Here is a 27,652-nt window from a genome sequence, read left to right as displayed (position 1 = left end):
GGTACCCACGGCCACGTGCACATGAACGACTTTTCCGATGGCCGATCTTCCAGCGAAGATTAAGTGTAACGGTGGATTGGATTTCTAAGAAGTTTTCCTTTTAAAGCGACGTAAGTAAGGAGATTCAATTATGAAATCAGTTGAATCTTATCTTTAAAATGTGGCACTATTAAAGTATTATCATGCAGAAAGTGTTTTTAAGTTTAAAAAAGAAAAAATCGCTATCAATTAGTAACATTCCAAAATCTTTTACTACAGTCCCACATATATCTTTCCGTGTAATTAAAGAAAAATGTAATCGAGACATCGCCGTTTTCGTTCCAGATTTGCTGAACGGCCCCAATGAAAATAATGTTTTTATTACTGGAATTCCGTGCAGGCATGTTTTGAATGCTAGCTAACATGTTTCAATCGCAATTTAGTTCATTTTGTTTACACCAAAAATTTGATATGGACCGAGACGACTCAGAAACTGCTCTACTCTAGCCTCTAGCTAGGCTAAGCCTAAGGCCCTAATATGTCTGATGTAGCCTATATGACATCTCAACTTTGGCACAAAATTTATCCTTTTTGAAATGTGTACCTAATCTGGGACTTACTTCTACTGATTCAGAGTTATATCTCAGTAATATGGGTATCAAACTTACACATATGATGATCCAATTTGAATTTGCAGTATAAACTGATAATTTAGAAACCAGGCAGTGGCAGCGCCATGGCCAGGGGGAGGGCAATTGCCCCCTTTTTTTGCTCGTCAGATCTTGGAGGGGAGGCCCCAAAATAATTTCCGTTACTACCCCCCCCCCCACACATGGTATGATGATGCATGGCCATATTCCAATTACCGGTAATTCTAAGCTGTAGTTATGGTAACCTTCCCAAAACTTCCTACGGTGTTGAATGTTGATAAACTTTTCAGCACTTATTTTTCTCTCATTGTTTTAAGTTTTTATATATTTATTTGTTGGGATAGGGGGTAGGTGTTTTTTTATCTGAAAACAAAAGCGTGTGTGATTAGGCCCCCTACATATTTTCAATGCCAATTTTTATTGCAATTTATATAGAAATTTTAAAAACATGTATACACATTACAAGTGAACAAAAGAAAATGTAACACAATCAAGTTTTTTTCATAAGAATTTACTTTTCAATTTTCATAATTTAGATATAAAGCATGGGACCTCTTCGGATAAAGTTGCGGTTAAGAGGGAGTACTAATGATGAGGCTTCTAGCTCGACTGCCACAGCTCGCTCAACAGAGAAAAAAGTGCATTGGAGAACTCATATGAGAGAATGCAAGCCAGAGAAATATGCAGAGTTGAGAAAACATGAGCAGATATACAAACGTCATCGAGATGCCACCTTGGAAGGGGAGAAGCTGGAAAGGGAAAGGGAGCTAACACGAGAACGAGTGAGGCGGTTCAGGGAGAGGCAGAGAGCGGAACATGCCACGGTAAAAACAAAAACAAAAAGACCAAACAAAATCAAAGAGTCAGAAAGCAAATTTGAATTTGCAATAAAAACTGAAAATTTAAAACCAGTGGCGGCATGAGGGAGGCGGGCAATTGCCCCCCCCCCCTTTATATTTTGCTTGTCATCGGTTTTGAATTTGCAATAAAAACTGAGACTTTAGAACCAGTGGCAGCACCCAGGGGGCAATTTCTTCCTTTTTTTTGCTTGTCAGCTTATCTTGGAGACGAGGCCCCCAAAATAATTTCTGTTACTACCCCCCCCACACACAACACACATAGTAGGTGTGCTTTGTGCATGATGATGCATGGCCTTATTCCAATTATCTTTAATTCTAAGCTGTAGTTCTGGTTACCTTCCCAAAACTTTTCTTATGGTGTTGAATGTTGATAAACTTTTCAGCACTTATTTTTCTTTTTTATTCTCTTATTTTTTCCCCCCATTTTTGTGTGTGTTTAAAATTTTGATATATTTATATGTTAGGATAGGGGGTGGGTGTTTGTTTTATCAGAAAGCAAAATCATGTGTGATTATTTTCAGTGTCAATTTTTATTGCAATATATATAGATTTTAAGAATTGATTTTTCAATTTTCATAATTCAGATAAGCATGGGACCTCTTCCACCTCTTCGGATAAAGTTGCAGTCAAGAGGGAGTACAAATGATGAGGCTTCTAGTTCGACTGCCACCGTTCGCTCAAAGGAGAAAAAAGTGCATTGGAGAACTCACATGAGAGAACGCAAGCACGAGAAATATGCAGAGTTGAGAAAACATGAGCAGATATACAAACGTCATCGAGATGCCACCTTGGAAGGGGAGAAGCTGGAAAGGGAAAGGGAGCTAACAAGAGAACGAGTGAGGCGGTTCAGGGAGAGGCAGAGAGCGGAACGTGCCATAGCAAAAAACAACAACAAACCAAAATCAAAGAGTCAGAAAGCAAAAGAGAAAAGGCAGCAAGAAAAGTGGAGAATGGAAAAGAGAAAACAAAGGGAGACATGGTCCGCAGAGAAGAGGAAAGAGTACAATATGAAGCAAAGGACAAATAGAATCAAAGACAAAGAACTGCAAGAATTTTCCAGAAAGAAGATGCTTGAAGAACAGACAAAGAAAATCAAGGAAGAAAAGAAAGAAAAAGAACAGAGATAAGAGGAGGACAGACTTGAAAAAAGAAAGCAACAAGCTGCAGACGCTGAGAAAACACTGCAAGAGGAAGAATGGCAGCAAATGCAAAAAAAAAAAAAAAAAATGACACACCTCATCACTCTCATGAAGCCAAGCGGAAATATCTCTCTCGGACTTGCAAAAAACTGTCACCAAATGCCACCATCTTCTCTGACACCATATGTGATTTTGTCATTCACTCCACCCCTAGAAGACGGAAAGCCCTTCAAGATAAAGGCATCAAGCTTAGCAAGACAGACACAGACAGCATCATCACAACAAATGTGGCTCTGGAATTGAAGAAGGATCGTAATAAACGCAAAAAAAAACCAAGACTTGCAAGACGTAGGTTGGCTTCATCACTACAGAGTCTGAAAATGCTAAAAAAGCAGCATCTTGCAAAAAATACATTCAGTGCTACGCCGAAGCTGTTGGCAAACTTGAAGAAACAAGAGAAGTACAGCAATCCATTCAGCATACCCAATGAGGTGAAGGTCATGGTTAGATCATTTTATGAAGATGAGGCAACCCAATTACCCGACAAGAAATATGTCAGCAAAAAGTCCATGCGATCAACTGCTGTGTTACAGAGGCCTATCTCATCATTGTTCAAATAATTCCAGCAGGCTAATCCAGAAGTTAAAATAAAGACGTCTAGTTCATGCTACGCCCAAAGCACATTAAGCCCATGCGGTTGAACACATTGAGGGGCTGCTTGTGTGAATGGTGTCAAAACACACACTTCAAAGTGATCACGATCAATGCCTTCTTAGATATCGCCCATGCAGAGCTCCCAACAGATCACCATTTCTTTGGTGCAAGGCACGGAAAGGGGCCTTCCGATGGAGAAAGTGCTGTAGTGAAACAGAAAGCCTCAATGGCAGTTTGTACTTCAACTGCAAGAATACCCAATGCTTTGTTACTATATAAATTTGCCAAAGAGGAACTAACTCGCAATGATGGCCCTTGCATGCCGTTTAGGAGAGAATTCTACATTCCTTTGAGTGACATCAACCATGAAAGACCAGGCCCAGTCAAAGCTGTCAAAGACACACGGAAAATTGCCTGTGTGAAGAATGGTGGAGGTCCATTAGAGTTGTTCCACAGGACATTGTCATGCTTTTGTATTCCTTGCATGACAACAAATGGAGATGATTTGAACAAGGATTATGTGAGCAAGTGGACCTCAACTCAGCTTCTACTCCCAGACAACACACCAGTAAAACCTTCTGCTGTGGGTGAAAAGAACAATCCTGGTGCCATGCAGACCTCATCAACCGCTGACACATCGCAGTTGGCATCAGTGAGTACTACCACCTCGGGAACCTCACCAGATGAACTTGCTGAGGAAGCTGTATCAGAAGGTAAATTTTTGTTTTCTTTCAATCTTTATTGATCAAAGTAAAAATTACAATATAAATCAAACAAATGAACAAGCTTTTTACATGATTAAACAGAACAGCACTTAAGCAGGTATAAGTGTGTAGAGACAGATACATGAGACAAATTAAATATCAAATCTCCATTTTTCAAAATGTACAGGTAATTTACCATTTTTCTATGACAAAAACATTTAATATCTTTCGAACAAGCTTTGAATTCCACAATATTGGGGGTTTGTTATTAAATTTACAAAAGTGAACATAGTATTTGAAAGCAAGGAAAATGAATGTTAAAAAATTATCACCTTGAATCGGAAGGTAAATTATGATATTGCAGATGTGAATTTCATTAAAACCTTGTATAAATCATATTTATATTGAATTTATGAACTATGAAATGACAAATTCTGTTTAAAAAAATACAATGTTCATCATGCTTTATCTTTCAGAAAACCTGTGTTCTGGATCTGCAGTGCATGAGACTTTGTCACAGAGAGGGTTCCTGTGTATCGTGCAACGAAGAACAGATCAGATGCATTGTTCATTGCCCAAGTAATTTTCCCCCTTCTGAGAAATATTAGATCGATTTTACATTAATGTCAAGACAAGTAAAGACAGAAATGATTTAATATATAAAATATCATGGAAACAATCCAGAAGTTTTGTTTATTAATAAATTTATTAAAATAAATAGTCAAATTTCCAAACATTATTTTTCTCAAATAACTACAGGTAGCCTCTGTTGAAGGTGGAAATGTGCGTCTTCAGTAGATGAAGCGGCAATCTGGTGACCTGTACTCCTGGCCCGATGGCGCGGCACAATTCTACCCCCATCCACTTTGTGACACTGACAGAATCCTTCCCCCAACCTGAAACAGTCGTCATTGGGTCACCGGTCTTCTTGAAGTTCATAAACTGAGTTGTAACCTGAATGCAGAGAGAAATATTGCATGTTAATTCTCAGTCAGAATTAGAGTAATACTTCTTTTGCATTTGCTCGTAAGAAGTTTACCAGAGTTTTTTCAACCAAAGGAAATGTTTGCAGTTTTATTCTTGAATATTTATTAGAATAGCCTAGTACAATTACTTTCTTTCTTATCTTGAAAAAATTAGATATATATTAAGGTGGTAAGTTTTTTTTTGTATTCATTTGTGCCAATAAGTACTATACAATTGTCTTTTGCATGTTCACACTTAATATTTTATCCAATGTATAGAAGTTCCAGTGACATGATTATATTTCAATTAATGTTCACTTCTACACTTCCATTTCTAGAACATGATGTCCATGTATAAACTGAGGTAAAACATATAAGCCAGTTCGTAGTTCCACTCTGCGCATGATCAGAAGATTCTGCTCATGATCAGAGGAAGGTCATTTGTACTAAAGTGACATGGTGGTTTAAAATTTAATGAGATAAGCACCAACTTCGATGTCTTGATTATTCATATATTCTTTTGAATTGTGTTTTTCATTCACATCCACAAAAAAACAATGCATCCACGAATGACTGGTATATATTTCACAGATTGCCAAGTACATTGCACAACATCCTCTAATATGCATTCAAAGTAGAAATGCGACAAATACCTTCATAGAGTGTTCATTGATGTGCTATTCTAGTCACCTGGGCCCGTATTCCATAAACGAGATAAGCATGCTTAAATAAAAAATCTAAGCATTTTGTCTTATTTTCTGTCATAGACAAAATTCTTTGCCAAGATGCGTATTCCATAAAGAATTTTGTCCTAGAATTTGGCTAAGAGTTTTTGCGTGACTAAGACAGATATAGGATGAATGGCTAAGCAACTTTTCTTATAACTGCAGAGTCTGTATTCCATAAATTTAACATGGCTAAGAATTTTGCCCTAACTTTAAGACAGTTGTGAGCTGTCTTAATTGATTTAGTTTCAAGGCAATTTCGACCCAAGCCTTTTCTTTATCCTGAAACGTGATACGTGAATTATGCGTGGGTCTCAAGATCTCTTCCCTTTCTCTTATTTCTGCTATTAGCGTAATTTTCTCTCCTTCAGTGAAATTTGCCTTCCTTTTTTCTCAGCCTCCATCTTGATATTTCTTATGATGCGATTTTTGCTTTAACACACAAAATGCATAGACTTTTTACTGCGGAGCAGCTGTTAGGTTCGCGACAAAAGTTGCGCGACGTTGCAATTTTCTCATGATGTCATAGAATTTGAGACTTTGGCTTAGCCATATCCTCTGACTTGAGACAAATGTCTTAAAGTTTATAGAATATCGTTAAGGAAGATTTCTTAGACAAGCAAAATGCTAAGACAAATTGCTAAAACTTAAGCAAAAAGCTTATCTCGTTTATGGAATACGGGCCCAGGTCTATTCAATTTCTTCATCCCGCTATGTAAGGCATGCATACGTAATATCTTGCTTTGAAATCTTAATGCAAGAAATGAAATTGTCCATGAAGTAACTACGAACTGGTCTAATAGAGTAATCAAATTGAACAAGTTATTTATGTAAGGTATTAACCATGTGCTGCCCATGTCTTGCATGCCACTTGTCTTGTTTTGCCTTGAAATACCTTAGCTTAGAACTTAACTAGTAGCTTTTTCCTACATCTTTTTCACTTGGGAAATGTATCAAAGGTATCAAAATTATAATTGTGTATGGAAAAACACCTTTTACCTGTTCATTGCTATGCATTTCAGAAGCTTTCATGTAGATATTGTATTTCTACACTTGAGTAAGTTGAGTAAACTTGCATTAGGTGTGTTGGTAATACTATTCGATATGACCATTACAAGGACATGATGTCTGTGTAACGGTGGTATAAAAATTGAAAAGTAAAATTGAAAAGTTAAGTTGAACAGGTTATTTTTGTCAAACACCAATCATCGAGTAGGCCTACTCTATTGTTGTGTGTTCTTACTCTCCTTTGTTTTCCATGTCGAAAACAGCGATGTGAAAGAGAATTATAGTAAATTGCTGTACACATCTAATATACTGCTCAGACAAAGCCATGAAATCAATCTAGATGTCTACAGATATCATAAGAAAAGATATAGTGGCGAAAAGTAACCTATTCACTATGCATTAGTTCGTGTTTCATTTGATGTGTTTTGCTCTTAATGTGTAATAAATTATTTAATATATAAACTGTCTTTTTCAACTTACCGAAAGAAAGTGGGTTCTGTGCTGTTTATACCTTCATTATAAAGACATGATGTCCATGAAACGGTGGTAATACACATTGAAGAATCACGTTGAACAAGCAAATTTTGCATAACTTCATCATAGAGTGTTCTGCTGCCATCTGTTACTACTCTATTTTATTTTCCATGTTAAAAACTACTTCAACTCGTAAGAATTAAAGTTTAATATGTATACTGACATTAGGAAATTCTCTCAGAGTCTATCAAGATAGCAGGTTATAGTTAAAGAGAGCAAAGAAAATGTGTAAGTTATGCAAAAAATAGCCATTAATACATTTATTCATGTTTTCACCCACCTTGACGCATCTTTCCTTACAATATATGTACATACAATATTGTATATTCATGTATCAGAATGTTTATATATCATTATTAGACAGTTCTGCACTATTATACCACCATTTCGGGGACATGATGTCCTGTAACAGAGGTATGTACATTTCAAAGTAATATCTTGAAGTAGATATTCACATTTTAAAGTAATCAAAGATTTGGAGATCATAAGATAGCAGTTTTTTTGTTGTCTTTAGACAGAAACAGAAATGTTTCCAGAGACAGACTGAAGTGGAATCTTTAGAATTAGTCTTGTGCAAATATTCTAAGACAGAAAGTGTAATTTGGTATGTAATGACCATTGATGGACCTTAACTGATAGGCCGAAATTCACAAAGGTGGTTTTGAAAAACCTAGGTTGAGTCCATGGTTTATGCAGATTTCCTGTATAAATTACGCTTCTTTTACTGCGTATATTAAAAAATGTCTAATGCTGATGCATGCTTTTGTCACAGTGTGCAAAATTGATGTCTGTTGCCGTGGTTATCCACGCTATTTTATTAATTAGTCCACTGTTTTGAATTGATGAGTCCACTCTTCAAACAGTGGACTCATGTATAAATTAGCGTATCTAACCATGGTAACAGGCGTCAATTTGGCGCTCTGTGACAAAAGCATGCATCAGCATTGGAAATTTTTATATACGTGCTAAATTAAGCGTAATTTATACAGGAAATCTGCATAAACCATGGACTCAACCGTGGGTTTTCAAAACCACCTTTGTGAATTCGGGCCATAATGCTCCAAATTATACCTCTGTTACAGAGACATGATGTCCATGTAATGGTGGTAACACCAAAAATGCAAGGTTAGGCCAGTAAAAGTACTTGAATATTTCCAAAGAGAAATATTCCATTCTGTAGAGGCACAATTTCTCTCAACTACCTTGTTCTACATGCCATCATAAATTGAATTTTCATGACTGGTGAGAAAAGAGAACACAGAACAGCACTGGTATACACACAGAGCATCAAGTTCCATTTATTGATGCGAAATCTTTCAAAATATACATACCATCTTGGGAAGGGAATAATGTGACTAGCAATGTTGTTAGCAAAATGTTTATTAAGAGTAATAGAGATCAACTCCCTTTTGACAGTGGGAGAATTTAGTCTTAGCAAGGATGATAAATGATGTCTGTGTAACGGTGGTATTTTGTCAAATCTTGTTTCTCAGTTTACTCAAATATGCAGGGTGGTATGAAGCGCCTGGAGTGGATTTAGTTGAAGAATTGTCCCATGAAACTTAGAATAAATAAAACATTTCATTTATAACACTTCTATTTTTCGACCCTGATGTCACAATTTTTGCCCCGACCCCATGGAATAACACATATGCCATTGAACAGATAATACATAGCTAAAATATTGACAGTTTTTTTTTAAGGCTGGACTGTGGATATGAATAGAATCAAAGATCACTTACTTCCTTGCAAAGCCCCTAGGCATGTCAGACTGGTAGACTCTGTTTGTTACCGGATCTCTGACAGTGTATGCCATACGAGGGTCGGCACCATCAAACAAGAGAGAGGAATTGAACCGGTCTGCTATCCTCTCCACTGTGCTATCCTCTGTGGCTAGATTGCTGCCCATTTCTTCATTAGCTGAAAATCAGAAATATATCAACAAAAGAAATGGAATCATCTTCTAGTACCTGTACGTTCACAGATGTAAATGTAAATATAATTACAATATAAAAGACAAAGTTATATTCTTCTGTACCTGTATTGCTGAGTCAGCAAAATGTCTGATCTTCACACATCACGCTAACTTGAAGAGCATGCTACGTGTGGAGTGGCTCATGGTATTATTAATTGAAATTTTATTTGTTTTTGAAGGTGTGTAGGACAATGAGCTTACTATGTCTGCAGGGAGTTTATTCCCATCAAATATGGTTGCATTGAAACAAAGGAGTCATGGAAGGCACTTGCTTTGTTTTTGTCATAAGATCAAATTGTGGGTGAAACGATTGGGAAATATCGAAAACTTCAAACAGTAAAATAAGAAAGAAGATTTGAAAAATAGGAAAATAATAAAAAAGAGAATCTTGACTTGAAAGCAGAAGTAATAGCAGTGATAGACAAGAAAAATGAATGCAAATTCTTTACTTCTGGGGTCAAATAACATAAAGTTTAGTGATTGATCATAGAGCAGACTTTTGCAATAAATCTTAGCAATCAGCTGGACGATCAATCGCTAAGCTTTATGTTACATGGCCCTGAAGGATATCAATGCTCACACCAGGGCCCCATCTTACAAAAGAGTTACGATTGATCCGATCAACCTCAACTTTATGGAAATCCATCCACATCATTTTTTTCTGCAGGAAATTTGCACAATGTCCTTTGTAAACAAAGAGAAGCACACTGAACTGGCAAGACATTGACGGTTGTATGAGCATACATCATACCTTGAAATTAGCATTTTAGATGTTAACGTTGCTGGCTGTCCATAGTTGTGTTTGATTGGATTAATCGTAACTCTGTGTAAGACAGGGCTCTGGGCATATATTGCCACCTTTTTAAATAATGATTAGTTATAAAGTAAACAATACTTACTGATTTTTAGAATATCTTTAACACTTTGGCAAGAAAGCTTGTTGATGTTGAAAGACCTGAAATGACAATTAGAAGGAAAAAAATATAAATATAAAATAAATAAAATTCTTCAGACAGAATACATATACGCAGATCTGCATATACGCATTACATCACTCAACTGTGATGATTTAGAAATGTTTAGGTCTTGGATATCTGGTAAGATCACATGTGTAAAGTAAGTTTTTGCTATCATTTCTTGTCCAATTGAGAATTACAAAAGGCCTATGCTATAATGATACTGAAGAAAACAGAGCCTTGCGTGGTGAGGCATTTAAAAGGGCTGTCACACCTGAGGTCTATTTCATAAAACTTGTTATGCTAACAAATTGCAATTACAGTTAAAAGCTACTAAAATCCTCCAGTCTGATTGGCTGATAGTAAATTTGTTACAGAAATTGTGCACTTGTCATTATAAAATGTTTTTAATAATGAAATGGGACCCTGGACAGTATAGCCAGCGAAAAGTAACATATTTGTCTATTTCATTATTTTCTTGATATCAAGAAATTAACCCTGAATATATAAAACTCAAAATTATTTCTTGATATCAATAAATAAGTTCTTGATATCTAGAATTTGATATCTGGAAATCATGACTTGAATGAAGGTTTCTTGGAAGAAAAAGTATGAGGAAATGGCCTGTCATAAGTACGTTGAAATACACTGGCTATATTGTGCAGGCGTAGCAGCCCTACGAGCGTACTTACCATGACGATGATCCTGTTCCTGTTGAAACGGTCACCCCTGAACTCTTCTGTTTCTCCATCGGACCATCATCCACTGACATCTCATAGTAAGACATTCTGAATAAAATTGTACAGATTTGGTAATCATAACAATTAATGACTGAATTAATAAATTAATTAACTACTTTAAATTGATGGTCTGCTTTCTGTTCACGACATTCAAAATCAGTAAAGTGTAGCACTATGATCCAGAGAGAATGTGCAAGCACACACTATCTCTCAACTATCCTCACAGAAGATGTTAATTGAGGGGGAATCATTATCATGAATCTTAAAGGGGGGGGGGGTTGAGCTGACCAACACTGCATGTGATTCTTATTGACTGTGTGTTGTAAAAAGCTACTCATAAAATACACATCTTGATCTGCGATAAATTAATACAGAGAATAAATTTGTATATGATTTTATTCCTGGAAAGAAACTAAATGTTTTTGAGAGGAAAGGTAGCCGTTTTGCTTTTTCGTAACACAATTATTATATGGCCAGATATGAGTGGTTGAGGACTTGAGGGAGTCTATTAGGATGTTGGTTTGTATGCCCTTGAATGGTTCCATGACATAAACTCCAAAACTAAATGAACCCTAATCCGTATCTTTACATTATTCTAAGCCAAAATTCAATTACAATCCTCACCCCAACCCTATGACCTCTGAGATATTAAGACCAGAGCAAATGTCGCAGGAGCAATGTCGTGTCACCCCTTTGATATGTAAGGCACTCTTAGGCTTGCACAGAACGATATGACAGGGCCTTAAAGGGATGGTCCGGGCTGAAAGTATTTATAGCTTAATAAACAAGAGTAGAATTCACTGAGCAAAATGCCAAAAATTTCATCAAAATCAGATAACAAATAACAAAGTTATTGAATTTTAAAGTTTAGCAATATTTTGTGAAAACAGTCGTCATGAATATTCATTAGGTGGGATGATGATGTCACATCCCCACTTGTTCTTTTGTATTTTATTATATGAAATTAGGTTTATTCAATTTTTTCCTCCAAGAACTAGAAAAATTGGATTGACAACTGATTTAGTGCATTAGATATTTATTGCTGCAACTTATTTCATTATCAGGGAGACATATTATTCACACAAGTATGAAATAATGAAAAAATTATGATTTTATGTAATAACATAAGAAAACGGAAAGTGGGGATGTGACGTCATCAGCCCACCTAATGAATATTCATGACGACTGTTTTCACAAATATTGCTAAACTTTAAACTTCAATAACTTTATTATTCGTTATCCGATTTTGATGAAATTTTCGGCATTTTGCTCAGTGAATTCTACTCTATGTATTAAGATATAAATATTTTCAGCCCGGACCATCCCTTTAACATCACATTGGAAAACATACCTGGAAGACAATGACTCTCCAATGAAGATCTCGTTGAGTGCTCTAACAGGCAGTACTCGTGGTCCCTTGACCATGCAATCAAGTCCCTGATGCATGCGCCTCTCCTGCTGGCAGTGGGTATGATAGTGCTCTGGGAAACTAAGCTCAAGCTCATGGAGATCAATGGGATCTTTGTTCACCATGCAGCCATCAACGGTCACTCGTATCCTCTGACGTCTCATCCACCTACAATGTATAGTATACAAAGCATACAGGGAGTTTCAGCTTTGTTTTTAAAGTACAGGGGCTTCCGGAGCTCGCTTCATTCAGAGAAACAACAAAACTGTACTTTGTTGTCTCTTCAACAAATAGTGAACAAAATCAAACAGGTTTTCCATGTTGTTTCAAATGTGAAAGGGGTTTGGGGGCCTATCATATTACAGAAACTGCAACACTGATAAGAAATATAGTTTGTGATAGTATGATGACTTAATTTACATACATATTCACCATATTCATGAGTTCAGGATCCCCATGTAAGAATAAGAGAAAACAAAAGTAACTACTATCTTATCTTATTATTGGAAATTTGAGCTAAAGCCACTGTACAAGTAGTTGCGCTTTGTATTATCTTGCAAAAAGCACTAATCCAGCTATTATTATCATTATCTGTTTGTTTGTTTATTTATTCATCTTTTCATTTAGTTATTTATTTATTCATTTATTAATAACTTAAGTAGAAAATCAGTAAATTAATCTATTTATTTATTTGTTTCTCAGCGCTTTACAGGTATTGTCCTGGTTATCATATTCTGGCTTTCATGTACATGAGGTGCACACTTTCTACACTCCTTGGGGAGTACTGTATTACCTGAAATCACCAGACAGTATCCTCTTCAATGCATCTTCAAATAGAAAGGTATATCTGTTAGGAAGACACAAGTGACCCTCTGATCCCTGAGGGTCAGTATTGACCCCTATCACCGGCGTCTGGTCCAAAACTTTACTTGCAGCAAGGAGGAATGTTCCATCTCCTCCCATCGACACGATGAGGTCCGCCCACCTGACCGCATCATCATTGAAGTGGTAGCGATCAACTGTTCTTGTCTCTAAACCAAGTTTTCTGAATTGGATAAATAAAAAATGAATTAAATGAAAACAAAGTAATATAACATCAGAGCCCGGGGGGGGGGGGGGGGGGCACTTCCATTGACAAGTGGATACCATGCGCGACCATGGGGTCTCGAAAAGCACCCTAAACACGTATTTTCAAGGAGTGTGAAACCCTACCCTTAACAAGTATTGGAAACAAAGCGATACTCTTGGCAAGTATTCCCTGAATTGACCCCCTAAGCAAGTACAGCAATATGTTTATTGTTATGTCACGGACGTCGGTCGTCGGTACCTACATCATTGGGTTTAGTACCACCTCCCACATCTCGCGCAAATCGTACTCTAATCACGTGTAGTGTTGACTCTTGGGGCAAAAAGTACATCCTTTATAAAACATTTTAGCCTTAATTTTTTTACACCCTCACAAATTTGACCCTAAACACGTAGCTATCCTGGCGAAAATAGATACCCTTTTCTCATTATTTTAGTGTTTTTGACACCCTTATTACGTTACGTACGTATTGTGCCCTATCTTGAAAAAGACATCCTTTTTACATGTTTTTTGGGTCGCGCATGGTATTCACTCGTCAATGTAAGTGGCCTCCCCCCCCCCCCCCCCCCGGCATCAGAGCTGAACACAAATTACCTTCGAATTGCAAATGACTGGCATAGATCCAGGCAGTGAACCCATTAAACACACATTTTCTTCAAATTGGTAAAACTATATATTGTTCTCAATGACTGGCATAGACCTGGACACTAAACCCATTCAACACACATTTTCTTCAAATTGGTAAAAATATATGGCATAGATCCGGACACTGAAGCTATTGTTCAGGGGTGGGGGGGGGGGGGGCTGGGGAATTGATCTTTTGTGCCCCCCTCCCCTTGAATAGTGTGATGTAACATTGTCTATGCCTTGAATTTAAATGATAGAGCAAACAATATTACTAAAATAAACCTGGGAGCCTGGGACTCTGTGTAATACTATACAATGTTTCCATTTTCTAAGAGAACCCTTTCAACATGGCCAGAATTTATGGAAAATTACTTTAAATCTCACATTTTGCAAAGAAAATGATCAAGACAAGACAAAAAACAAACATACAAAAAAACCTATTAAATCACAAATAAATTCCACTTTAATTGGTGATAAAATATAAAAATTAATAGAAATGGCTGGTTCATTTACTCGCTGATTGAAAATACTAAGAAGACACCATCAGGCTCACACCTCCATTTGAAAGGCCCAATCGATCTAATCTTTCTGGATTTTCAGAAAGCATTCGATCGAGTACCCCATCAACTTTTGGAAATCAAACTCGACTACTATGGGATAAGTGGAGATACTCTGCACTGGATCATGGCACTTCTATCGAACAGACAACAGGCAGTAGTAGTGAATGGATCACAATCAAGTTGGAAAGACGTCACATCAGGCGTTCCACAGGGCTCTGTCATTGGTCCTGCCCTTTTCCTGCTATACATAAATGACATTCACACAAATATCGAATCCACTACTCGCCTATTCACAGATGATGGAATTGTTTACCTTGAAATAAAGACCCAAGTAAATCACAAGACCCTTCAAGAAGATCTTGACACCCTCTTTCAATGGTAGGAAACCTGGCTTTTGGGTTTCAATATCGGGAAATGTGCAGTTCTCAGTTACAAAAAAGAAAAAGAAAAACAAGCATCTGCAAGTATCACCTCATTAAGCAATGCGTCCCTAGAGTTGATCACTACAAGTACTTGGGTGTGACAATATCAAGGGATCTATGCTGGAATACACACTGTCAGCAAATAAAAAACCAAGCAAGTCGCACACTGGGCTTTCTCAGGAGGACTCTATCACTAATGCATATCTATCACCTTGCTCCACAGAAATAAGGACCAGAGCCTACCAAGCACTTGTGAGACCCCAGCTAAAATAAGGAGCTGAGGTCTGGAACCCTCACACAACCACCAGTGTTGAAGATCTGGAAAGGGTACAGAAGGCTGCTGCACCGAGATTACAGGAAGAGCTCATCTTCACCACAACTGAACTAGTCTCCACCCTCAATCTTGATATAACTCCACTCTCGGCATCTTTTTGCACAATCAACAATGTTCTTCAAAATCTATGATAAAATTGTGGATATTCCACTCCCTATCAATATAAAGTTCAGCTCACTACATATGCAGACAAGATCATCCTCTTATCAAGCTCACCATACCTGATGCTTCCGTAGACGCTTACAAATATTTCTTCTATCCTCGTACTGTGAGAATCTGGAACAGACTTCCCAATGTAGCTACATGTATCAACACACCTTCCCTCACTACTTCAAGGCGGTTGCCTTCCCAATTATCAGAAGTTTGCTGCTGGACTTCATATGGCCATGTTTTTAATTGCACCCTCCACTTTTTATTGTAAATAACCTCCAACGTCACTGTTGGCTATTGACTGCACATGCACCCATCCCAGTTTAGCTTCCAGAATGAGCTGCAAAAGGGATTATCATTTCTTCAAGAAAACACTTACTTTAGAATGTCTGTGCACCTCTCTGTATTGTCTGTGTGAACTCTATGACGATCCTTCAGAAAATCAAGGTCTGATCCTCTCTCCATCAGCTAAAATAAATACATTTACAAACAAAATGATAAAACCACCCTCAACATCAACTCATCTTGTTAAAGGCATAACATTCTCATACCTTTTATAAAAGAAAAAGAAATGAAGCATGGGTACTGTTTTTAGGCCAGTCCAAAATGAAGGTAATTACCTTCACCTTGATTTGACAAGATTGAGTACACTAAAGACTTCAGAATTTCATCATCATCATCTGATACAGGAAGAAGGCGGTGGCCTCTAATTCCCGGTCACTCCATCTATGGTTTTACTTTTAGTCTGGTGAATTTATTACTGTATGCATGCAGAGGAGTGGTAGTCATGGAAGATCAAAGCGATGATCCCACCAATATTTATTTATTATTTCATGCCACTTCCTTCTGAAGTCATGCACTTAAAAATATTGTACACAAGCTACATAATCTAACCATACCAGTGTGGTAATTTTAGGTGTAATAAGTATATATCACCTGTGAGGGAAAGGGTGGAAAGTGGGATTAACAGAAGGAAACTTTAGAGATACTCACCAGACGAAAGTTGGTGCAAGGCACGGTGAAAATAAAGATAACCAAAAAGCAGGCCCAAAGTAACTTGTAGATATTACTGGTGTGAAGTATTCTTGATGTAGATGGCTATTGGTGTGATGTATAGTTGCCGCAGCTAGTTGGAACTCGAAGGGCGAAAGGGCGAAGCAAAGGTAGATTTGTGTAAACACAGACGTCCTCGTCTCGCACCGGTCGACTATCAAGTGATGATCAGATCCCTTGGCTGGCCTGACTATGCAGCTATGCTGAGACCTGAGTTGTGCACCCAAGCATGGATGAATGCACAGGGCTTGGGGGTTTGGGTCTATTGTTGTGTGCACACAGCCTCTAGCCCATAGTACATGTGTATTCTATGCTCCAACCAAGGAGGCAGTTGCTCCAACCCATCCCACAGTACTACATGTATGTAGGGAGCAGTCGCGCGTGCCCCAGACTGTGGTACATTTTACCACACTCCCCCCGACTTTAGGACATCGTTACTTCCTCTATTTTTGGACTGTCCGGCCATATGTCATATGTACACATGTGGATCTAAGCAGTCCTCAGTGAAAGGAGGGAACGATAAATGTTAATCCACTGCCGCTCTCAGATGTTTGTAAGAAACTGTCTGGAGTCGCAAGGGTCAGAGGATGAACATGCCATTTAGTCAGTATATTTATATGCCCAAATTTATTTTAAATAAAAGAACTATCCAACTTCTCAGGTAAAAGGTCAAGGGGAGACTTATCAATGTGACTTTTTAATACAAGTATTTCAATCAAACATACGCTGCCACATGATAAGCTTGATGCTAATACCGAGACTACAAGGGAGTTTCTAAAGTTTTGCAAAAATATTAATATCAAAATGGACTGCAAGAAGAGCGAAGGTCAAGCCTTTCGCCCGCAAGGGATATAAAGAATACATGAAATGCATATTTTCTAAAATGCTTGGGAAGACTTACTTAATGCTTCCACGCAATTGCGTCAAATACAGATGTTGCTGCCGAAGTATTGCGACAGGTCAGAAACTGACCAGTTTTAAAAAAACACTATGTAGTACGAGATTTGAAGTCTAGCACAAGTCATAGCTGTGTCTTGACTCTAGTTCTGTACTAGATTGTCTGCAACCGATTGTACTGCTAGACTTGACTTCCCTGCAAGTTCTAGACCACAAGTTTCTCTGCAAGTTCTAGACCTGACTTTCCCTGCAAGTTCTAGACCACGAGTTTCTCTGCAGGTTCTAGACTCAACTTTCACTGCAAGTTCTAGCCAAACGACTGGATTTGCTACAACAATTGTTGCAAGTCTTAATCCCATCATTATTGGAACTTGACTTCCAAGAGGAAATCCCAGGAATGATATCTCATATTCATAAGATGAAAACGTGGTCAATTGTAAAGAAGTTGACCAATGTAAATAAGAAATCTAGGGAGAATGACTTTGTTGGCGTACTATCACCCTACACAAGTCAAGATCTAGAAATCTTTACTCCTGTAAGGGAAAGACACCCTAACAATTGTTTACAAAAGCCGATGTGTACATTTAATTTTAAACCAGAAAAATAATTCTTGTGAAAAAGTTTAAGCTTTCTGAGCAGACAGTTAATGGGGTAGCTCATCAATGTGAATTTATGAAAGGATCCTTTGATTGTTAAACACTTCACTTGACAAGCTTAACCTCATCCCAGGAATACTGGAATGTCTACAATTTGTAATGTACATATGAACGCATGCTTGCAGCAGCCAGCAAAATAGTTGACCCAAAGGTCTGACAAAATTTCTATAAAATTTGTTTTAGTCTTAATCCCTTCCATAAAGATAAATTCTTAGACATTTAGATTTGGGGCTTGATTAATATTACTGAATAAATACAAATCCCAATTTCTGGGGCTTGTCCTCGGCCAGGATTGGGTCTGGAGTCCTTCGATGGATCTCCGCCCTCATTGCCAAGAGACGAACAATCAGATTTAGGAGAATCTGTTAATATTTGTCATCTATCCAGTAAAAAGAGGACCTCATTGAACTCTATCAATTTGCTTAGTTTCAACGATTCTTATATCTTCCTTGCAGAAATCCATAAGTTAACAGATTCCCAAGGAGGCTATAACCAGAATAAAGAAAAAGACATTCTGGTCGTGAAGTTTAAAAATGAATAACCCTGCAAAATGATGAAGTCTGAAGTCATAAAATTCAAGACCTCACACACATCTAACCTACATTAAATAATCTAGTACTAAAATAATCCCGAGAATATTGCGCCCAAATGTTAAGTAGCATAATATTTTTCACCTGATATGTAAATTACTCAAACATTTTGGAAGCAATGGACTGGAAACTCATTTGCTCAAGTTATAAGTTCTATTCATTAACTAATTTAATAAAAGACCACAAATTAAACCCCCATCTATCAAAAAGATATATAGATTGACAAGTGTTTACATTCGTGTAATTCTTGTCTCCAATTACATGAAAATATTATAACAGTGTCAGCTTTTCAAGTTAAAGGTCCTATGACACTAATTCCATCTTATTCTAGATACATATGTAGTTTTACTTGAAAAGTTTGATTGTATTCAATGACATTCTGAGTGATAGTAAAAATGTCAGATTTTAGAAAATGAATGTCAATTTTGCAGCTACTCTAACAAAGACATTGTTAGTTCATCAGCACAAAAAATATTCCAAGGTAACTACATGTATTTTGACCATGGACAAGCACATGGGAAATAACAAGTACTTTCAAAATAAATATGTGCTGAATAAACCAACTGAATTTGAACTCCCTGGTAACACCCCTGATTAACAATTAAGATTAATTCGGATAGACTTGGCTTCCTATGAACTATTGTATCTACTGTAGCCCTGGAAGATTCTTAAGAGAAAGAATGCAAATTACATAACTCATTGCCCTGGAAGAGGAATTGCTCCAAAGGTGAGCTATTTACAAGCTTTCACCTTTAGTCTGAAAAGTTGGGGTCACCTTTAATTAGATTGCCCTACCTTTCTATAGACAATAGCAATTCCAACCTATTATTTATGTTCTGCAATTAAATGGAAGCAATACCAGGGTTGAAGACAATAAATTTGGATGTTTCTCAAGTCTGCTCTCAAATATTCAGAGGGTCTGCTTAAGAAACAAAAGAAATACATTTGTATTATTTGATGGAAATTGATCAATAGCTTATCTTGGAATGATTTCTGCAGATCTTCATTCATTGAAGTTCCTGTTGATCAATGGAAATAACTTTCTACAGAAAGCACTGAATGAAATTATCTAGCATCTGCTTAATTAAAAGGGGAATAGTTTTGTACAAAAGCTTTGAACACAATTACCTGAGGAATCTGCTTACAAACATTATCAATGGAAATAACTTTGAATCATTTTGAATTCAAAAGCCTTTTACCCCTTTTGATAAAACCTAAAGGGTGTGCTGTATGTTATATGCGCATGTTAAGCTTGGATGGAAGAAACTTGACTTTAAAAGCATTCCTCAATATAATCATTTAAAATTTAAAGGGATAAAGTAACAATGTTCACAGACACGGTTTACATTAAATTAATAAAATCACTGAATAATATTTAATGAAATTTTCATTATCCCCTACCCCCTCCTTTTTATTTTTGAGGATTCAGGGGTAATACTCCCAGAAAAATATGCTTTGAATAATAAAATATCAGAGCAATGGTTGTCACTCACTTGTTTTAGTGCATCATAAAAAGAATGAATGGTCATTCTAGATGCGAAAAATGAAAATAATACACTTCAGGATATTTTCCCCTTGAAATCTTTTTATAAAGTTAAAATCAAATCATGATTAGGGTTAGAGTCATTGAGCAAAAGAAATGCTTTTCTCTGCTTCTCAGCTCTTGATTCCTAATCACAACTGGAAGTCAATCTTCAGGTTTGGATATTTAGAACACCATGCTTTTAAATTTAAATCAATTTTGGTAAAAAATATGAATATCAAGCAATGGTGTAAATTCCTTTAATAGTCAAAAATTGATCAATGATTACAAAACAATTTGTCTCTAAGTAATAACTGTAAAAGGAATGTTACGAGAATTCTCTCCAGCATTCAAATCCCTAATCGAACTTGGGAAAATCATATTATAGCAACATAAAATGATCAATGCCAAAATACATTTTCTTGAATGTATGCGAGCAAAATAAAGCATAGATCTACGCAATTCCACGGTGGTACCAAGGTGGTACCGTACAACCTAAATGGATAGCAACGGTGATCTCGCGCAAAACCAAGATGCACTGGCTGGTCATTCCGCCTGAGATTGAGATGCTGAGTAACTGCAACACCATTGGTGTGGATTGTACGGTTATGCATGTTAGGATTCAATCCCGTTAACAGATTCAACTCAGTCTTACAAGTATCTACATCAAACAAATTAGACTTGGATTGAAAGACAATTTCTGAACTATCAGAAATGTTAGAATTGACAGTCATTTTATTTACGTCAGCTGACAATTCTGTTTTGGCTGGAGTGGCTTCTCTTTCTACCACTTTAGTACTAAGAAATAAAGGATCAGAAATAATATCTTTGCACTGCTCCTTTGCAGATTCAGAAATAATAGGTGCATTAACAATTAAGCATGGACCCTCACTAGAAAATGAGGAAACACCTTCATCTAATTTGTTGCTCAGATCAAGCTTCACCCTTACGGTTGAAGTCAATCCCTGGTCAGGTATGGATTGGGAGCCCTCAGTTTCAAGAGACGTGGTCAAAGCCACATCTGATTCAACTTTAGGGTCAAAGCCCTTAGTTTCAAGAGATGTGGTCAAAGCCACATCTGATTCGACTTTCGGGTCAAAACCCTCCCCACTGGATTGGGAGCCCTCAGTTTCAAGAGATGTGGTCAAAGCCACACCTATTTCAACTGTTGGGTCAAAGCCCTCCCCATTGCCAGAGATCAGACTACCAGATTTGGGTGGATCTAATTTCTTTTTGCTTGATATGGAACCCTGGCCTTCTGTTATTAAGGTTGAAGGTCGGCCTCTATCTTCAACCCTTCCCAGTTTGGGTGGTTATTAGATTTTGAAAGTTTACATGTAGCAAGGGTGCTAATTAGATTGTCTAACATGTTATTGATAGAGGCCATCTCAGTCTTCCATTGAGACTTTCCAACTCCATCAGAGTCCCTTGAAGAGCTACAGGACTTTGTGGTAGAATCCCGCAAAATATTAGGGGTAACCTGAACTGGAGATTGTGTTCTGGGGTTGGGAAAATAGTATGAATAAGACTGGCTAACAAAAGAACTATGCCCTCTTTGATGGGTTTGAACATTTTGAGAGAATGTATTGGGTGGATCAAGTCCAAACCTTTGTCCCAATTCAAAAACTAAATCAAAGTAATCAATTTTGGGGTCGCATTCAAATATAGCCGCGCAAAGTTCAGCAGCTTGCCCCTTCAAACACAAATATAAATTATTAATTCGCTGCTTGGCGGTCCAGCCTGCCTTATCTGCATCGCGAGAAAATTGTTGAAAGAAAACCTTCCAGCTCCCATTAATGCCATCATAAATAAGTGAAGTTGATGGTTTTGAACTTCTCTGCCCAGTAAACCAAGATGATGACGATTGCCAATGACTTCTAAAGTACATGTGGTATCTCCACAGATTGATCAAAAGGTAACATTTGATTTCAAACAACCATAATTCAGAAACATAAAACCCAATTTGACCTAACAGAAAATTCTTTGCAAAATTGCTTGGTTCTAAAACTCAAACCGCTCAAAAGCAAGAAATATATTCCAGAATATAAAATTCTAGGTAGAAAATGCCTTCCTATTATGAAATTGCATTCAGCACAGAACAATTTGAAATTGTACGTGGAATAATATAAAATTCAAAGCGGAAAATTAAATTCCTAATCCCACCTTGAGATTCAATAGCAAGCAAATCAAATATAGTCTATGACTCTATCCAGTTTCAATTCCTAAAATCAAGCAAAGTATCCAAACAGTTATATCTTTGTTTTAAGGAACTTCCTTGAAAAATGGTTGAAAATATTGTATCCACCTACCGGGTATTTTATTTTAATCCAGAAAACAGAATTATTTCACATTGGAAAATGTGGTGACTATACATAAAATATAACAATCACCAAACTATTGAATTAATGCTCAACTATTAACAAGTGAAAGAAAACAAGCACAATTCAGCTTGGTCCATTCACTAACTGAGCCACGCCCGAGGCAAAAGTTAAAAAACAAAACACAGCAAAGAGCATGAAAATTCAGCACTCAGAGTCACTCAAAAATGACACAAACAAAACATGGGAAAGAGACTAGAAAATCTATTCTAAAAATCGCAATTTCGCTCAATTTGGGAAATATTACAAAATTGATAGCTGGGATAATCTGGAAACAAATTTGATATAATTATCCCACTAAAGTTGGACAGTAAAATTAATTCAAGTTTTGAATAAAAAACAAACAAATTGCGTATAAAAGACTTGTGACGTGTTGTACAAATGCTGTAAAAGGAAGATGGACTGACCATCTAACTCAACTCAAGATACCACGTTCAAAGCCAATGTAAAAGTAATGCTTTGCAAAATGTCAAAAATACAAATTTATTTGTGGAGTCTCACTCCCATGCAACACAATAGGCATTCAGAAATATAATCAGAATATCACTATCATATCACAAGCAATACAAAATCAAAAGCACAATGTATTTTTGATCTTTTAAACACTCAAAATATATCCAATATCTACCCCCTTCCAAAAATTTATGAAGGAAGCAGAACACTCCCAAAACACACTCAAAATAAATCAAAATGAAAATGAATTGAAATCCAATGGGATACCAATTCGCGCAAAGTAAGGTTCGCAAGCGCCACTGTGGTAATTTTAGGTGTAATAAGTATATATCACCTGTGAGGGAAAGGGTGGAAAGTGGGATTAACAGAAGGAAACTTTAGAGATACTCACCAGACGAAAGTTGGTGCAAGGCACGGTGAAAATAAAGATAACCAAAAAGCAGGCCCAAAGTAACTTGTAGATATTACTGGTGTGAAGTATTCTTGATGTAGATGGCTATTGGTGTGATGTATAGTTGCCGCAGCTAGTTGGAACTCGAAGGGCGAAAGGGCGAAGCAAAGGTAGATTTGTGTAAACACAGACGTCCTCGTCTCGCACCGGTCGACTATCAAGTGATGATCAGATCCCTTGGCTGGCCTGACTATGCAGCTATGCTGAGACCTGAGTTGTGCACCCAAGCATGGATGAATGCACAGGGCTTGGGGGTTTGGGTCTATTGTTGTGTGCACACAGCCTCTAGCCCATAGTACATGTGTATTCTATGCTCCAACCAAGGAGGCAGTTGCTCCAACCCATCCCACAGTACTACATGTATGTAGGGAGCAGTCGCGCGTGCCCCAGACTGTGGTACATTTTACCACACTCCCCCCGACTTTAGGACAGCGTTGTCGCCTTTTAATTTAAGGATAGAAAAATAAACCCTCAAGCGGGTAGTATCCAAAAATTTGATCATGGCCCTTGTACGGGTCGCAATGATTCCAAATAAGGTAAGAACGCATATATTAATCTACTGTCGCGCTCATGGATTATGAATATTTCTTGATTTAGCACACTTCATTCAAACATGAATTTAGCACCCTTGCCACAAGCATGCTTCAGACCAAAAGATGTTAAAAGATGGGAGTTGCTGCTGCCCTGTTTGGCGTTCAATAATTTAAGGGACAGAGCAACATCGATCTGGCGCTGCACAGTGGCTTCTGGGCCCACAATCAATGAGGCAAAATAAATTTTCTGAGGATTTGTATTTCGAACAATGAAATATGGATTGAACAAAAAAAAAGGAATGAATGGATAATCGTACAAGTGTTCCTATACATGTACATGTATATGGCACTCTTGATTAATTCTGGTGACAAAACAGAGTTTGGAAGTTGGAAATCAATTCTTTGATATTTTTGGAATAACTGACATTTGTTATCTCAACAGTGGATTGTTTTGAGCTATATGTATATACAGTTTAGCCTGAATAGTTCTACATGCACCTTTTTAATGGGGTGTTGCTAGAAAGTATTTGCAATCAATTGCAAATTTACAAGTAATCAATTTTGGGGTCGCATTCAAATATAGCCGCGCAAAGTTCAGCAGCTTGCCCCTTCAAACACAAATATAAATTATTAATTCGCTGCTTGGCGGTCCAGCCTGCCTTGAACCCTGCTCGCAGCGCCACTGTGGTAATTTTAGGTGTAATAAGTATATATCACCTGTGAGGGAAAGGGTGGAAAGTGGGATTAACAGAAGGAAACTTTAGAGATACTCACCAGACGAAAGTTGGTGCAAGGCACGGTGAAAATAAAGATAACCAAAAAGCAGGCCCAAAGTAACTTGTAGATATTACTGGTGTGAAGTATTCTTGATGTAGATGGCTATTGGTGTGATGTATAGTTGCCGCAGCTAGTTGGAACTCGAAGGGCGAAAGGGCGAAGCAAAGGTAGATTTGTGTAAACACAGACGTCCTCGTCTCGCACCGGTCGACTATCAAGTGATGATCAGATCCCTTGGCTGGCCTGACTATGCAGCTATGCTGAGACCTGAGTTGTGCACCCAAGCATGGATGAATGCACAGGGCTTGGGGGTTTGGGTCTATTGTTGTGTGCACACAGCCTCTAGCCCATAGTACATGTGTATTCTATGCTCCAACCAAGGAGGCAGTTGCTCCAACCCATCCCACAGTACTACATGTATGTAGGGAGCAGTCGCGCGTGCCCCAGACTGTGGTACATTTTACCACACCAGCCTACACGTACATTCAATTCAATTCATATCCTTTTCCTTTGGAAGAGCTGTGCATAAAATTAAGACAAGCTTTAAGCCCCTTCTGGTAATTGTATGCACATCTCTTCCAAAGAAAAAGTTGTGGGTCATAATCATATACATGTAGTTTAAATACATTGTAAGAACTTTTTACTCTCTGGATTCTCTAGACTAGAGTTTTATATTCTACAAAACTATTCAACCTATTGAAAGAAAAAAAAAATGGATGAGATAATTACCTAACGTAAACATAGATAGACATATAGATCGAGGCCATTTTTTATAATGCATGTTTTTCAAAATGATATGTTATTAATTTTTACGATAAATTTAGATCAGGGGTGTGAGAGTTCAGATTTTTATCTGATTTCAGATTTTTTTCGTTTTGATTTTCAGCTTAATTTCAGCTCATTTTTGGCTTTCCTCTGTACAAAAAGTATGGGAGCTCTTTCTATTTCAGACTTTTTCTACAAGTTTCAGCTTTTTTCAGATCTTTTTATTTGTGACCACTCACACCCCCTGATCTCGGGCTAATGAAACATGATAGACATACCTCTCTCTTCCATGTCTAACTCTAACAAACTTGATATCAATATATTCCACATAGGATAACACTTTGAAATTTATTAAAAGCTTTTTTTGTCATTACCCTTTGTCTGATTCGTTCTTCTGTCTCAACTCCACCGAAGCGCTGTTTCTCAAACATGTATCTTGTCGTTTTGGGAACAACAAGAACCTTTGAAACATGAAATTTATTGGAAGATGAGTACGATCTAATGCTCTGTCTCCTAAAATTTTGTTTGAACTCACGAAAAATCATTAAACGGCTGTCATTTTGATGTGGCTTTGCCTTTGTTCTACTCCCTAAATCGCACGTAGTCGATGTTGCTGTACTCCGTGTAATTATCGCCACCAGCGGGTAGGTAGAAGCTCCGACCCCTGTACTTCTGGCGGCTTCCAATACGTGCAACCGCTGAAACTTTGTCCAAACCAGCTGCCCTCTCGGTAGATGTAGTTTGGCTTGAAAACAAGGCAGGCTTGCCATGTTTGACCACGCAGTTCGGTTTACAACTACGTATTCATGTGAATTTTCAATAATGAACACAAAATTCAAACAAAGTTTCCTTTTTGATTGAGATTCCCAGATAATAAGTTGAGCAAGTCCACGAAAAACAGAGTTCAATTCAGTTGCGGCTTGCACAGTTGCACATTGTGGTAGTCTTGTTCTCAGTCGTCGCTAGCGCGCTAGCTAGCTAGCGGTTGCAACGTGAAGGGGGGGGGGGGTAATCTGCAGGCACATATGCACAGACGACCCCCAGACGACCCTGATGAAACATTGGTCAACAAGTGGGTCTTCGCACAAGACCAGCACAAATGGACCTTCTGTACACAAGTCATTGACATAAGGCTTGTACGTATTCAGACCACTTTCCCTGAGGGAAGGGTTCACAGCAGACGTACATAGCTGGGGGGGGGGGGGGGGGGGGGGGGTGATTATAGGAACCTGAAGTAGGTGCTAGTTGTCGCAATTGGTGGGCTTTATTTTTTATTAACATTCAAACTAGGCCTATATTATAGTCAATTTTTGTTATTATCAATATTAAAAACATGACAAATCCACCCAAAAAAAAGTTAATTGGTTTGAATATATATATATATATAAAAACAGAAAAAATCCAACAAGCATATAACACTGAAAATTTCATCAAATTGGATGTGATATAAAGAAAGTTATGACAGTTTAAAGTTTATGTTAATTTCGATCACAAAACAGTAATATACACATCATGGTCGGTATGCAAATGAGGAGACTGATGACGTCATCCACTCACTATTTCTTTTGTATAATATGAAAAATGAAATATTCTTTTTCTCCTCATTGTCAAGTGAAACTAAGATTGATACCTCCCTGAATATGTGGAATTGGCATTGTTAATGCTATATGGTTCAGTCAAGTTGGTCCTTATTGTAAAATATGTAAAAAATGAAATATTGTATCATTCAAACAAGCCAGAAATAGTGAGTGAAGGACATCATCGACTGTCTCATTTGCATGTCACTGAATCGTGCATGATCACCGTTTTGTGAAAAATAGGCTAAATTTCCTTTTAATAATTTGCATCCGAATTTGATGAAATTTTCAGTGTTCTGCTTGTTTGATTTTTCTCTATTAATTCCAATCAATCATTTTCTGGGGTGGACCTCTAAGGGATAAAAGGGTACTATCACTAGTATAGAATGTAAATAACTGGGCCTCTCTCGGGGCCTCTCCGAACAAGAGGTGGGAGGGAGGTGATGATTGCATTGCAACACATTTCAAATAATTGGATATGGGTCATCCATTTCCTTTTCTTTATCATAAGGATGATAGACTG

General features: G+C 37.4%; 2 protein-coding genes across 4 annotated transcripts; one reads left to right on the top strand and one right to left on the bottom strand.

Moving 5' to 3' along the window:
* On the top strand, positions 1-8,817 carry LOC129272079 (uncharacterized). 3 transcript variants are annotated; one of them, XM_064106280.1, is made up of 5 exons: positions 1-110; positions 1,166-1,453; positions 2,074-3,995; positions 4,463-4,565; positions 4,746-8,817. In XM_064106280.1, the coding sequence occupies exons 3-5, from the start codon at positions 3,293-3,295 to the stop codon at positions 4,747-4,749; spliced, it is 810 nt and encodes a 269-aa protein (XP_063962350.1). In that variant the 5' UTR covers positions 1-110; positions 1,166-1,453; positions 2,074-3,292; the 3' UTR covers positions 4,750-8,817. The 3 variants fall into 2 exon arrangements, 1 of the variants encoding a protein (XP_063962350.1); XR_010295020.1 differs by lacking the exon at positions 4,463-4,565.
* LOC129271635 (NAD kinase 2, mitochondrial-like) lies at positions 243-26,488 on the bottom strand. The gene is made up of 8 exons (XM_064106279.1): positions 25,927-26,488; positions 15,857-15,945; positions 13,091-13,342; positions 12,241-12,465; positions 10,842-10,937; positions 10,093-10,148; positions 8,961-9,138; positions 243-4,940 (listed from the first exon to the last, which is right to left on the bottom strand). The coding sequence occupies exons 1-8, from the start codon at positions 26,320-26,322 to the stop codon at positions 4,922-4,924; spliced, it is 1,311 nt and encodes a 436-aa protein (XP_063962349.1). The 5' UTR covers positions 26,323-26,488; the 3' UTR covers positions 243-4,921.
* Between the last annotated feature and the right edge of the window lie 1,164 nt (positions 26,489-27,652).

Source organism: Lytechinus pictus, chromosome 11 (genome assembly GCF_037042905.1).
Source record: "Lytechinus pictus isolate F3 Inbred chromosome 11, Lp3.0, whole genome shotgun sequence".
Lineage (NCBI taxonomy): Eukaryota > Metazoa > Echinodermata > Echinoidea > Temnopleuroida > Toxopneustidae > Lytechinus > Lytechinus pictus.
This window is presented reverse-complemented; position numbering and strand designations above follow the sequence as displayed.

Excerpts from the sequence above, each read along its gene's own strand:
- LOC129271635 (XM_064106279.1), bottom strand. The coding sequence starts at position 26,322 with ATGGCAAGCCTGCCTTGTTTTCAAGCCAAACTACATCTACCGAGAGGG. Across the intron at positions 12,466-13,090 it reads ATACTGTCTGGTGATTTCAG|GTGGATGAGACGTCAGAGGA; the intron begins GTAATACAGTAC and ends TATACATTGTAG. Across the intron at positions 10,149-10,841 it reads GGAACAGGATCATCGTCATG|GTCTTTCAACATCAACAAGC; the intron begins GTAAGTACGCTC and ends TTGTCATTTCAG.
- LOC129272079 (XM_064106280.1), top strand. The coding sequence starts at position 3,293 with ATGCTACGCCCAAAGCACATTAAGCCCATGCGGTTGAACACATTGAGG. Across the intron at positions 3,996-4,462 it reads TGAGGAAGCTGTATCAGAAG|AAAACCTGTGTTCTGGATCT; the intron begins GTAAATTTTTGT and ends TTTATCTTTCAG.